Below are 15054 nucleotides of genomic sequence, written 5' to 3' on the forward strand. Positions count from 1 at the left end.
GGGGTGGAGTCACTTATGGGATATACTGTATATAATGTGAGGGGTGGACTCACTTATGGGAGATACTGTATATATAATGTGAGGGGTGGAGTCACTTATGGGATATACTGTATATATAATGTGAGGGGTGGACTCACTTATGGGATATACTGTATAAATAATGTGAGGGGTGGAGTCACTTATGGGATATACTGTATATATAATGTGAGGGGGGACTCACTTATGGGATATACTGTATATATAATGTGAGGGGTGGACTCACTTATGGGAGATACTGTATATATAATGTGAGGGGGTGGAGTCACTTATGGGAGATACTGTATATAATGTGAGGGGTGGACTCACTTATGAGATATACTGTATATATAATGTGAGGGGTGGACTCACTTATGGCAGATACTGTATATAATGAGAGGGGTGGAGTCACTTATGGGAGATACTGTATATATAATGTGAGGGGTGGTCTCACTTATGGGAGATACTGTATATATAATGTGAGGGGTGGAGTCACTTATGGGATATACTGTATATATAATGTGAGGGGTGGACTCACTTATGGGAGATACTGTATATATAATGTGAGGGGTGGAGTCACTTATGGGATATACTGTATATATAATGTGAGGGGTGGAGTCACTTATGGGATATACTGTATATAATGTGAGGGGTGGACTCACTTATGGGATATACTGTATAAATAATGTGAGGGGTGGAGTCACTTATGGGAGATACTGTATATATAATGTGAGGGGTGGAGTCACTTATGGGATATACTGTATATAATGTGAGGGGTGGACTCACTTATAGGATATACTGTATATAATGTGAGGGGTGGACTCACTTATGGGATATACTGTATATATAATGTGAGGGGTGGACTCACTTATGGGAGATACTGTATATATAATGTGAGGGGTGGACTCACTTATGGGAGATACTGTATATATAATGTGAGGGGTGGAGTCACTTATGGGAGATACTGTATATAATGTGAGGGGTGGAGTCACTTATGGGATATACTGTATATAATGTGAGGGGTGGAGTCACTTATGGGAGATACTGTATATATAATGTGAGGGGTGGACTCACTTATGAGATATACTGCATATAATGTGAGGGGTGGAGTCACTTATGTGATATACTGTATATATAATGTGAGGGGTGGACTCACTTATGGGATATACTGTATATATAATGTGAGGGGTGGAGTCAGTTATGGGAGATACTGTATATATAATGTGAGGGGTGGAGTCACTTATGGGAGATACTGTATATATAATGTGAGGGGTGGAGTCAGTTATGGGAGATACTGTATATATAATGTGAGGGGTGGACTCACTTATGGGAGATACTGTATATATAATGTGAGGGGTGGAGTCACTTATGGGAGATACTGTATATATAATGTGAGGGGTGGACTCACTTTGGGAGATACTATATATATAATGTGAGGGGTGGACTCACTTATGGGAGATACTGTATATATAATGTGAGGGGTGGAGTCACTTATGGGATATACTGTATATATAATGTGAGGGGTGGACTCTCTTATGGTATATACTGTATATAATGTGATGGGTGGACTCACTTATGGGATATACTGTATATAATGTGAGGGGTGGAATCACTTATGGGATATACTGTATATATAATGTGAGGGGTGGAGTCACTTATGGGATATACTGTATATATAATGTGAGGGGTGGACTCACTTATGGGATATACTGTATATATAATGTGAGAGGTGGACTCACTTATGGGATATACTGTATATATAATGTGAGGGGTGGAATCACTTATGGGATATACTGTATATATAATGTGAGGGGTGGACTCACTTATGGGATATACTGTATATATAATGTGAGGGGTGGAGTCACTTATGGGATATACTGTATATATAATGTGAGGGGTGGACTCACTTATGGGATATACTGTATATAATGTGAGGGGTGGACTCACTTATGGGAGATACTGTATATATAATGTGAGGGGTGGAGTCACTTATGGGAGATACTGTATATATAATGTGAGGGGTCGACTCACTTATGGGATATACTGTATATAATGTGAGAGGTGGACTCACTTATGAGATATACTGTATATATAATGTGAGGGGTGGAGTCACTTATGGGATATACTGTATATATAATGTGAGGGGTGGACTCACTTATGGGAGATACTGTATATATAATGTGAGGGGTGGAGTCACTTATGGGATATACTGTATATATAATGTGAGGGGTGGACTCACTTATGGGATATACTGTATATAATGTGAGGGGTGGAGTCACTTATGGGAGATGCTGTATATATAATGTGAGGGGTGGACTCACTTATGGGATATACTGTATATAATGTGAGGGGTGGACTCACTTATGAGATATACCGTATATATAATGTGAGGGGTGGAGTCACTTATGGGATATACTGTATATATAATGTGAGGGGTGGACTCAGTTATGGGAGATACTGTATATATAATGTGAGGGGTGGAGTCACTTATGGGATATACTGTATATATAATGTGAGGGGTGGACTCACTTATGGGATATACTGTATATATAATGTGAGGGGTGGACTCACTTATGGGATATACTGTATATATAATGTGAGGGGTGGACTCACTTATGGGATATACTGTATATATAATGTGAGGGGTGGACTCACTTATGGGATATACTGTATATATAATGTGAGGGGTGGACTCACTCATGGGATATACTATATATATAATGTGAGGGGTGGAGTCACTTATGGGATATACTGTATATATAATGTGAGGGGTGGACTCACTTATGGGAGATACTGTATATATAATGTGAGGGGTGGAGTCACTTATGGGATATACTGTATATAATGTGAGGGGTGTAATCACTTATAGGAGATACTGTATATATAATGTGAGGGGTGGACTCACTTATGGGAGATACTGTATATATAATGTGAGGGGTGGACTCACTTATGGGAGATACTGTATATATAATGTGAGGGGTGGACTCACTTATGGAAATACTGTATATATAATGTGAGGGGTGGAGTCACTTATGGGAGATACTGTATATATAATGTGAGGGGTGGACTCACTTATGGGATATACTGTATATAATGTGAGGGGTGGAGTCACTTATGGGAGATACTGTATATATAATGTGAGGGGTGGAGTCACTTATGGGATATACTGTATATAATGTGAGGGGTGGACTCACTTATAGGATATACTGTATATAATGTGAGGGGTGGAGTCACTTATGGGATATACTGTATATATAATGTGAGGGGTGGACTCACTTATGGGAGATACTGTATATATAATGTGAGGGGTGGACTCACTTATGGGATATACTGTATATAATGTGAGGGGTGGAGTCACTTATGGGATATACTGTATATATAATGTGAGGGGTGGACTCACTTATGGGAGATACTGTATATATAATGTGAGGGGTGGACTCACTTATGGAAATACTGTATATATAATGTGAGGGGTGGACTCACTTATGGGATATACTGTATATAATGAGAGGGGTGGAGTCACTTATGGGATATACTGTATATAATGAGAGGGGTGGACTCACTTATGGGATATACTGTATATAATGAGAGGGGTGGAGTCACTTATGGGAGATACTCTATATAATGTGAGGGGTGGACTCACTTATGGGAGATACTGTATATAATGTGAGGGGTGGAGTCACTTATGGAAATACTGTATATATAATGTGAGGGGTGGAGTCACTTATGGGAGATACTGTATATATAATGTGAGGGGTGGACTCATTTATGGGGGATACTGTATATATATTGTGACGGGTGGACTCACTGTATATTTCTCTATTGAGGTAGGGGATGGTACATATGAACAAAGCACCTGCCCTCAGTTCTCTTTAATGCCCCTACAGTTTTACAGACAGTGTATTAGTAGAACCGGTTTTAGCCCATGCACGCATAGGAGTAGCTAAAGAGGTAGCAGTTGCACCGGGGCCCTGGTGCCTAAGGGGGCCCCAAAACACAACTGCCCCATAAGAGACCAGTACAATTATTGGCACATGGGGCCCTGTTGCAGATTTTGCATCGGGCCCCGAAGCTACAAGCTACACCTCTGCATGCATGAGAATAGGGGATGCAAATGTTTCCATGTCCTGTGGCTCTCGGGGGTCGGTAAAGTCTGGGGGTCTGTTGACCTATTGTCATGTATTTCTGCGGCGCCCGTCGCCTCGTTGCCTTTGTCTCAGATGCCGATGTCTTGTTTGTTTCTGCAGGAGCAGAAGAGATGGAAGAAGATATCTTCAGTAGAATAGTAAAACAAACAAAAGGTAATACCTAAGAACATACAAAAGGCAGTGTCTCCCAACCAGGGTGCCTCCAGCTGTTGCAAAACTACAACTCCCAGCATGCCCGGACAGCCAACGGCTGTCCGGGCATGCTGGGAGTTGTAGTTTTGCAACAGCTGGAGGCACCCTGGTTGGGAGACACTGGGCTAAGGTGTAGCCCCATAGATAGAAAACCATATATTTGTTTAGCGTGAGGCTTAAAGGGGTACTCCGGTGGAAAACTTTTTTTTTTTTTTTTTTTTTTTTAAATCCACTGGTGCCAGAAAGTTTAACAGATTTGTAAATCACTTCTATTAAAAAATCTCAATCCTTCCAGTACTTTTTAGGGGCTGTATCCTAAAGAGAAATCCAAAAAAAGAAATGCATTTCCTCTGATGTCATGACCACAGTGCTCTCTGCTGACCTCTGCTGTCCATTTTAGGAACATATGCAAACATATGCTGCTCTGGACAGTTCCTAAAATGGACAGCAGAGGTCAGCAGAGAGCACCGGGGTCATGACATCAGAGGAAATGCATTTCTTTTTTTTGGGGATTTCTCTTTAGTATACAGCCCCTAAAAAGTACTGGAAGGATTAAGATTTTTTAATAGGAGTGATTTACAAATCTGTTTATCTTTCTGGCACCAGTTGATTTAAAAAAAAAAAAAAAAAAAAAGTTTTCCACGGGAGTACCCCTTTAATACATCTGTAATGATGGATTGTCTGCATTGCATTTATAATAAGCTTTGTTTTGTTATACACAGGCACCAAGAGGCTGATCCGTCAGGGAGACATAGCTGTGCCGCTCAGCCGCAGTGCCCTGTCCTGCCCCGGGCAAGCCTGCTTCTGGCCTAAGTCCATTTCTGGACTTGTCCTTGTGCCTTACACATTGTCCTCTGAATACTGTAAGACAAAATCCAATAACGTTGAATGCAATGGAAATGACTGGGGGTGTCTGTAACTATTGTAACGTACCGGCAGGACTGGTAGTGGATCCTCTGGACCAGAGAGGCGATGACGCGGGTTGTACTAGAGGACCGGTTCTAAGTGGTTACGGGTTTTCACCAGAGCCCGCCGCAAAGCGGGATGGACTTGCTGCGGCGGTAACCACCAGGTCGTATCCTCTAGTAGCAACTCGACCTCACTGGTAGCTGATATGGCGTGGTACACAGGGAGCAGGCAGGAGCGTAGTCGGACGTAGCAGAGGTCAGGTCAGGTCAGGCGGCAAGGGTTCAAAGGCGAGTAGACGGTAGCAAGGGTACTGCAACAGGCAGGGCAGTATACACAGTACGGAACGCTTTCTCAAAGGCACTAGGGCACAAAGATCCGGCAAGGGCAGGAAGGGGCAGGAGACTTTTATTAGGGAAGGAGGCAGGGATAATTAGCCAGCACACCCTGGCCCTTTAAATTTACAGAAGGTGGCGCGCGCGCGCGCCCTAGGGAGCGGGGCCGCGCGCGCCGGAAGGCAGAGCCAGTCTGCGCCGAGAACGAGGAGCCAGGTAAGTCAGACAGGGACACGGCGCGTGAGCGGGGACCAGCCGCCACGGCAGCCGCGTCCCCGACACAAGGGATCCCGTGCTCCCGGTCAGTGTGACTGTGTGGAAGGCACCGGGAAGGGGGAGCGGGGAAGCGAGCGGTCCGGAGGCGGGGACCGGAGCGCTGGCTGTGACAACTATATAATGTTGACTGCCTATGTGTAATCTCCAAGGGCGGATGTCTCATTGAAGCTGCCCAGGTACCTATAAGGACAGTGGAGAATGGAGAGCAATTTAAAGGGGCACTCCGGTGGAATTTTTTTTTTTTTTTAAATCAACAGGTGCCAGAAAGTTAAACAGATTTGTAAATTATTTCTATTTAAAAATCCTAATCCTTCCAGTACTTATCAGCTGCCATATGATCCACAGGAAGTTCTTACCTTTTTGAATTTCCTTTCTGCCTGACCCCAGTGCTCTCTGCTGACACCTCTGTCCATGTCAGGAACTGTCCGGAGGAGGATAGTTTTGCTATGGGGGATTTGCTCCTATTCTGGACAGTTCCTAAAATGGACAGAGGTGTCAGCAGAGAGCCCTGTGGTCAGACAGAAAGGAAATTAAAAAAGAAAAGAGCTTTCTATTGAGCATACAGCAGCTGATAAGTGCGGGAAGGATTAGGATTTTTAATCAGAAGTAAATTACAAATCTGTTTCACTTTCTGGCACCACTTGATAAAAAAAAAATGTTTTCCACCAGAGTACCCCTTTAAAGGGGTACTCCGGCACTAAGACATCTTATCCCCTAAGGATAGGGGATAAGATGCCTGATCGCGAAGGTCCCGCCACTGGGGACCCCCGTGATCTTGCACGCAGCACCCCGTTAGAATTACTGGCGATCAGGGGTCGGAGCATTGTGACATCATGGCGTTGCCCCCGTGTGACGTCATGCTCCGTCCCCGTGATCGCCAGTAATCAGACCCAGAGCTCCGGGGACTGATTCTAATGGGGTGCTGTGTGCAAGATCACAGGGGTCCCCAGCGGTGGGACTCCCGCGATCAGGCATCTTATCATTTCTTAGTGCCGGAGTACCCCTTTAAGTCTAATCTAATCTGAACAATTCTAGTAGGAATGTGGTATATGTAGGATGTAAAAAGAAGGTTGCAGCAGCACTCTAGGTAAAAAAAATGCTGACTCTTAGCACACTTTTTGATCCTCCACGTGTGGTAGATAGGGGACACGTTTTGAACAAAAAGCGCTAAGAGCTTCAATTTTGTTTTATCAGTAGTTCTGCTGCAACCTTCTTTTTGTGTTTTTGGATTTTCTACAGCGACATGCACCCATGTATTTGGTTGTTGTGCTGGCTAATGCTGTGTTTGTATATGTAGGATGGATGGCTAGATAGATAGATAGATAGATAGATGCAGTCATAGCCGTAAATGTTGGCACTCCTGAAATTTTCCAAGAAAATGAAGTATTTCTCACAGAAAAGGATTGCAGTAACACATGTTTTGCTATACAAATGTTTATCCCCTTTGTGTGTATTGGAACTAAACCAAAAAGGGAGGAAAAAAAGCAAATTGGACATAATGTCACCAAACCCCAAAAATGGGCTGGACAAAATGATTGGCACCCTTTCAAAATTGTGGAAAAATAAGATTGTTTCAAGCATGTGATGCGCCTTTAAATTCACCTGGGGCAAGTAACAGGTGGGGGCAATATAAAAATCACACCTGAAAACAGATAAAAAGGAGAGAAGTTCACTTAGTCTTTGCATTGTGTGTCTGTATGTGCCACACTAAGCATGGACAACAGAAAGAGGAGAAGAGAACTGTCTGAGGACTTGAGAACCAAAATTGTGGAAAAATATCAACAATCTCAAGATTACAAGTCCATCTCCAGAGATCTAGATTTGCCTTTGTCCACAGTGCGCAACATTATCAAGAAGATTACAACCCATAGCACTGTAGCTAATCTCCCTGGGCGTGGACGGAAGAGAAAAATTGATGAAAGGTGTCAACGCAGGATAGTCCGAATGGTGGATAAGCAGCCCCAAACAAGTTCCAAAGATATTCAAGCTGTCCTGCAGACTCAGGGAGCTTCAGTGTCAGCACGAACTATCCGTCAACATTTAAATGAAATGAAACGCTATGGCAGGAGACCCAGGAGGACCTCACTGCTGATACAGAGACATAAAAAAGCAAGACTACATTTAGCCAAAATGAACTTGAGTAACCAAAATCCTTCTGGGAAAACGTCTTGTGGACAGATGAGACCAAGATAGAGCTTTTTGGTAAAGCGCATCATTCTACTGTTTACCAAAAACGGAATGAGGCCTACAAAGAAAAGAACACAGTACCTACAGTGAGATATGGTGGAGGTTCCATGATGTTTTGGGTTGTTTTCCTGCCTCAGGCACTGGGGCATTGAATGTGTACAAGACATCATGAAATCTGAGGATTACCAACGGATTTTGGGTCGCACTGTACAGCCCAGTGTCAGAAAGCTGGGTTTGCGTCCGAGATCTTGGGTCTTCCAGCAGGACAATGACCCCAAACATATGTCAAAAAGAACCCAGAAATGGATGACAACAAAGCGCTGGAGAGTTCTGAAGTGGCAGCAATGAGTCCAGATCTAAATCCCATTGATCACCTGTGGAGAGATCTTAAAATTGCTGTTGGGAAAAGGCGCCTTCCAATAAGAGAGACCTGGAGCAGTTTGTAAAGGAAGAGTGGTCCAACATTCCGGCTGAGAGGTGTAAGAAGCTTATTGATGGTTATAGGAAGCCACTGATTTCAGTTATTTTTTCCAAAGGGTGTGCAACCAAATATTAAGTTAAGGGTGCCAATAATTTTGTCCAAACCATTTTTGGAGTTTGGTGACATTATGTCTAATTTGCTATTTTTTTCTCCCTTTTTTGGTTTAGTTCCAATACACACAAAGGGAAGAAACATGTGTATAGCAAAATATGCGTTACTGCAATCCTTTTCTGTGAGAAATACTTCACTTTCTAGAAAAATTTCAGGGGTGCCAACATTTACGGCCATGACTGTAGATAGATAGATAGATAGATATGAAATAGATAGATATGAGATAGATAGAAATGAAATAGATAGATATAAGATAGATAGATATATAGATAGATATGAGATAGATAGATCGATAGATAGATAGATATGAGAGATAGATAGGGGCAATAAAAGTATTTAGTCAGCCACCAATTGTGCAAGTTCTCCCACTTAAAAAGATGAGAGACATAATGGGGAAAAAAATCCATAAAATCACATTGTCTGATTTTTAAAGAATTTATTTGCAAATTATGGTGGAAAATAAGTATTTGGTCGCCTACAAACAAGTAAGATTTCTGTCTCTCACAGACCTGTAACTTCTCCTTTAAGAGTCTCCTCTGTCCTCCACCAGTTACTTGTATTAATGGCTCCTGTTTGAACTTGTTATCAGTATAAAAGACACCTGTCCACAACCTCAAACAGTCACACTCCAAACTCCACTATGGCCAAGACCAAAGAGCTGTCAAAGGACACCAGAAACAAAATTGTAGACCTGCACCAGGCTGGAAAGACTGAATCTGAAATAGACAAGCAGCTAGATAGATAAATAGCTTGAGAAAGATCCTGGAGAGGATCGAAACTTTGCTGCTTTGTCACATTTTTTGATGGAATAAATCCACATTTTTTACCTTTATGGAGTGCTGCACTGGTTCTACTTTTTAGATAGATAGATAGATGGATAGTCCCTGGTCCAAGGGCCAACAGTGAATAAGAATCCAAAAAAGGCTTCTGCATGTACATATAATGCAAAAAATAGCGATGTTTATTTTTCCATGCTATATAAAAAGCTGCAATGTCCAAGCACATGATAAAAAGATAGATATTTGATTGATTGATTTATTGATTGATAGATAGATATGAGATAGATAGATATGAGATAGATAGATATGAGATAGATAGATATGAGAAAGATATGAGATAGATAGATATGAGATAGATAGATATGAGATAGATAGATATGAGAAAGATATGAGATAGATAGATATGAGATAGATATGAGATAGATAGATAGATATGAGATAGATAGATAGATAGATAGATATGAGATAGATATAGATAGATAGATATACAGCAACAGAAGAATGCAGCAGCACACTGCCAGCACAAGGATATAGGTGAAACATGAACATGCAGATAAAACATGGAGAGCTATACAGCTATGGTGTAATAGATGCAAATGTGAAACTATGAAATAGTGAGGCACTTAGCTCGCAAATTTGTCTCCGCCGGTGGTCAAATAGCTTGGACCGTCCCACCGCGATAAGGTGGCCTCATTGGGACGGACCCTACACTGTGAATATGCCTCTGTGTGAACAGTTCAGTAAGCATGGCAGGGTCTGGAACATCCAAGACACCTTATATACACACCTGATAGAGGTCCATATAATAGTTTGGTATCAACTAAAGTGCTGGCTGACTTATTCTTTGTTTGTATTGCACATACGGGGGAGTGGCTACCTCCATGTTGGCTCTTGCACCCCACCCACCTCTATCAGGTGTGTATATAAGGTGTCTTGGATGTTCCAGACCCTGCCATGCTTACTGAACTGTTCACACAGAGGCATATTCACAGTGTAGGGTCCGTCCCAATGAGGCCACCTTATCGCGGTGGGACGGTCCAAGCTATTTGACCGCCGGCGGAGACAAATTTGCGAGCTAAGTGCCTCACTATTTCATAGTTTCACATTTGCATCTATTACACCATAGCTGTATAGCTCTCCATTGTCACGATGCCGGCTGGCAGGAGGTGGATCCTCTGTGCCAGAGAGGGATTGGCGTGGACCGTGCTAGTGGACCGGTTCTAAGTCACTACTGGTATTCACCAGAGCCCGCCGCAAAGCGGGATGGTCTTGCTGCGGCGGTAGTGACCAGGTCGTATCCACTAGCAACGGCTCAACCTCTCTGACTGCTGAAGATAGGCGCGGTACAAGGGAGTAGACAGAAGCAAGGTCGGACGTAGCAGAAGGTCGGGGCAGGCAGCAAGGATCGTAGTCAGGGGCAATGGCAGGAGGTCTGGAACACAGGCTAGGAACATACAAGGGAACGCTTTCACTGGCACAATGGCAACAAGATCCGGCGAGGGAGTGCAGGGGAAGTGAGGTATACATAGGGAGTGCACAGGTGAACACACTGATTAGAACCACTGCGCCAATCAGCGGCGCAGTGGCCCTTTAAATCGCAGAGACCCGGCGCGCGCGCGCCCTAGGGAGCGGGGCCGCGCGCGCCGGGACAGGACCGACGGAGAGCGAGTCAGGTACGGGAGCCGGGGTGCGCATCGCGAGCGGGCGCCACCCGCATCGCGAATCGCATCCCGGCTGGAGGCGGAATCGCAGCGCACCCGGTCAGTGGATCTGACCGGGGCGCTGCGGGAGCGAGAGTGTAGTGAGCGCTCCGGGGAGGAGCGGGGACCCGGAGCGCTCGGCGTAACAGTACCCCCCCCTTGGGTCTCCCCCTCTTCTTGGAGCCTGAGAACCTGAGGACCAGATTTTTATCTAGGATATTGTCCTCAGGTTCCCAGGATCTCTCTTCAGGACCACAGCCCTCCCAGTCAACCAAAAAGAAGGTTTTTCCTCTGACCTTTTTGGAGGCCAGTATCTCCTTTACAGGAAAGATGTCTGAAGAACCGGAGACAGGAGTGGGAGAGATAAGTTTAGGAGAGAAACGGTTGATGATGAGTGGTTTAAGAAGAGAAACGTGAAAGGCATTAGGAATACGAAGAGAAGGAGGGAGAAGAAGTTTATAAGAGACAGGATTAATCTGGCACAAAATTTTGAAAGGACCAAGATAGCGTGGTCCCAATTTGTAGCTGGGAACACGGAAGCGGACATATTTAGCGGAGAGCCATACCTTGTCTCCGGGAGAAAAAATGGGGGGAGCTCTTCTTTTCTTATCAGCAAACTTCTTCATGCGTGATGAAGCCTGTAAGAGAGAATTTTGGGTCTCTTTCCATATGGTGGAAAGATCACGAGATATTTCATCCACAGCGGGTACACCAGAGGGCAAGGGAGTAGGGAGGGGGGGAAGAGGGTGACGGCCGTACACCACGAAAAATGGGGATTTGGAAGAAGATTCAGAAACTCTGAAGTTATACGAGAATTCGGCCCATGGCAGAAGATCTGCCCAGTCATCCTGGCGGGAGGAAACAAAATGCCGTAAATAATCACCCAGGACCTGGTTAATTCTTTCTACTTGCCCATTGGATTGAGGATGATAAGCAGAAGAAAAGTTTAATTTAATCTTGAGTTGTTTACAGAGAGCCCTCCAGATTTTAGACACGAATTGGACGCCTCTATCCGAGACGATCTGCGTGGGCAACCCGTGAAGACGAAAAATGTGTACAAAAAATTGTTTTGCCAACTGAGGCGCAGAAGGAAGACCAGGAAGAGGGATGAAATGTGCCATCTTGGAGAATCGATCAACGACCACCCAAACAACAGTGTTACCACGGGATGAGGGTAAGTCTGTAATAAAGTCCATACCAATCAGAGACCAAGGCTGTTCGGGAACAGGCAGAGGATGAAGAAGACCAGCGGGCTTCTGGCGAGGAGTCTTATCCCGGGCACAGACAGTGCAGGCTCGCACGAAATCCACAACATCCGTCTCCAGAGTCGGCCACCAATAGAAACGAGAGATGAGTTGCACGGATTTCTTGATGCCCGCATGACCTGCGAGATGGGAGGAGTGACCCCATTTGAGGATTCCGAGGCGTTGGCGTGGAGAGACGAAGGTCTTCCCTGGAGGAGTTTGCCTGATGGAGGCTGGAGAAGTGGAGATCAGGCAGTCAGGAGGAATGATGTGTTGCGGAGAGAGCTCTACTTCCGAGGCATCCGAGGAACGAGAGAGAGCATCGGCCCTAATGTTCTTATCGGCAGGCCGAAAGTGAATTTCAAAATTAAATCGGGCAAAGAACAGAGACCACCTGGCCTGGCGAGGATTCAGCCGTTGGGCAGACTGGAGATAGGAGAGGTTCTTGTGATCGGTGTAAATAATAACTGGAAATCTTGATCCCTCCAGCAGATGCCTCCATTCCTCAAGTGCTAATTTAATGGCTAGTAGCTCTCGATCCCCGATGGAGTAGTTCCTCTCCGCCGGAGAGAAGGTCTTAGAAAAAAAAGCACAAGTAACAGCATGCCCGGAAGAATTTTTTTGTAGAAGGACCGCTCCAGCTCCTACTGAGGAGGCATCAACCTCCAATAGGAAGGGTTTAGATGGGTCAGGTCTGGAGAGCACGGGAGCTGAAGAAAAGGCAGACTTGAGGTGTTTAAAGGCGTCTTCCGCTTGAGGAGGCCATGACTTAGGATTGGCATTCTTTTTGGTTAAAGCCACGATAGGAGCCACAATGGTGGAAAAATGTGGAATAAATTGTCTGTAATAATTGGCGAACCCCAAAAAACGTTGGATAGCACGGAGTCCGGAGGGGCGTGGCCAATCTAAGACGGCAGAGAGTTTGTCTGGATCCATTTGTAGTCCCTGGCCAGAGACCAAGTATCCTAGGAAAGGAAGAGATTGACATTCAAACAGACATTTCTCCATTTTGGCATAAAGTTGATTGTCACGAAGTCTCTGAAGAACCATGCGGACATGCTGGCGGTGTTCTTCTAGGTTGGCAGAAAAAATCAGGATATCGTCCAGATACACAACAACACAGGAATATAAGAGATCACGAAAAATTTCATTAACAAAGTCTTGGAAGACGGCAGGGGCGTTGCACAGGCCAAAGGGCATGACCAGATACTCAAAGTGTCCATCTCTAGTGTTAAATGCCGTTTTCCATTCATCCCCCTCTCTGATGCGGATGAGATTATAAGCACCTCTTAAGTCCAGTTTGGTAAAGATGTGGGCACCTTGGAGGCGATCAAAGAGTTCAGAGATGAGAGGTAGAGGGTAGCGGTTCTTTACCGTGATTTTATTAAGACCGCGGTAGTCAATGCAAGGACGTAGGGAGCCATCTTTTTTGGACACAAAGAAAAATCCGGCTCCGGCAGGAGAGGAGGATTTGCGGATAAAGCCCTTTTTTAAATTTTCCTGGATGTACTCAGACATAGCAAGAGTCTCTGGGGCAGAGAGAGGATAAATTCTGCCCCGGGGTGGAGTAGTGCCCGGGAGGAGGTCAATAGGACAGTCATAAGGCCAGTGAGGAGGTAGAGTCTCAGCTTGTTTTTTGCAAAAAACATCCGCAAAGTCCATATAGGCCTTAGGGAGACCGGTTACAGGGGGAACCACAGGGTCACTGCAAGGAGTATTGGTAACCGGTTTAAGGCAGTCCTTGAAACAAGAGGGACCCCCAACTCTTGATCTCCCCTGTGGACCAATCCAGGGTTGGGGAATGGTGTTGAAGCCAGGGTAGTCCAAGGAGAATTTCGGAAGTGCAATTGGAGAGGACCAAAAACTCAATTTTTTCGTGGTGAGGTCCGATGCACATTAGGAGGGGTTCCGTGCGGTAACGCACGGCACAGTCCAATCTTTCATTGTTAACGCAATTGATGTAGAGAGGTCTGGCGAGACTGGTCACTGGGATGTTGAACCTGTTGATGAGAGAGGCCAAAATAAAGTTTCCTGCAGATCCGGAGTCCAAGAAGGCCTTAGTGGAGAAGGAGAAGGTAGAGGCAGATATCCGCACAGGCACAGTAAGACGTGGAGAAGCAGAGTTGACATCAAGGACTGTTTCACCTCTGTACGGAGTCAGCGTACGTCTTTCCAGGCGGGGAGGACGGATAGGACAATCCTTCAGGAAGTGTTCGGTACCGGCACAGTACAGGCAGAGATTCTCCACGCGGCGTCGTGTCCTCTCTTGAGGTGTCAGGCGAGACCGGTCAACTTGCATAGCCTCCACGGCGGGAGGCACAGGAACGGATTGCAGAGGACCAGAGGAGAGAGGAGCCGGGGAGAAAAAACGCCTCGTGCGAACAAAGTCCATATCCTGGCGGAGCTCCCAACGCCTTTCGGAAAAACGCATGTCAATGCGAGTGGCTAGATGAATGAGTTCATGTAGGTTAGCAGGAATTTCTCGTGCGGCCAGAACATCTTTAATGTTGCTGGATAGGCCTTTTTTAAAGGTCGCGCAGAGGGCCTCATTATTCCAGGAAAGTTCTGAAGCAAGAGTACGGAATTGCACGACGTACTCGCCAACGGAAGAATTACCCTGGACCAGGTTCAGCAGGGCAGTCTCAGCAGAAGAGGCTCGGGCAGGTTCCTCAAAGACACT

General features: G+C 45.0%; 1 protein-coding gene across 1 annotated transcript in view; it reads left to right on the forward strand.

The window, feature by feature from the left end:
- Positions 1–15054, forward strand: part of LOC130277520 (high choriolytic enzyme 1-like) — a 52968-nt gene that overhangs the window by 30379 nt on the left and 7535 nt on the right. The window contains exons 2-3 of the mRNA XM_056528195.1: positions 4263–4316; positions 5078–5218. Coding sequence (XP_056384170.1) covers positions 4263–4316; positions 5078–5218 — 195 coding nt within the window. The remainder of the gene's footprint in view (positions 1–4262; positions 4317–5077; positions 5219–15054) is intronic.

The sequence above is a fragment of the Hyla sarda genome, chromosome 6 (genome assembly GCF_029499605.1).
Source record: "Hyla sarda isolate aHylSar1 chromosome 6, aHylSar1.hap1, whole genome shotgun sequence".
Taxonomy (NCBI): domain Eukaryota; kingdom Metazoa; phylum Chordata; class Amphibia; order Anura; family Hylidae; genus Hyla; species Hyla sarda.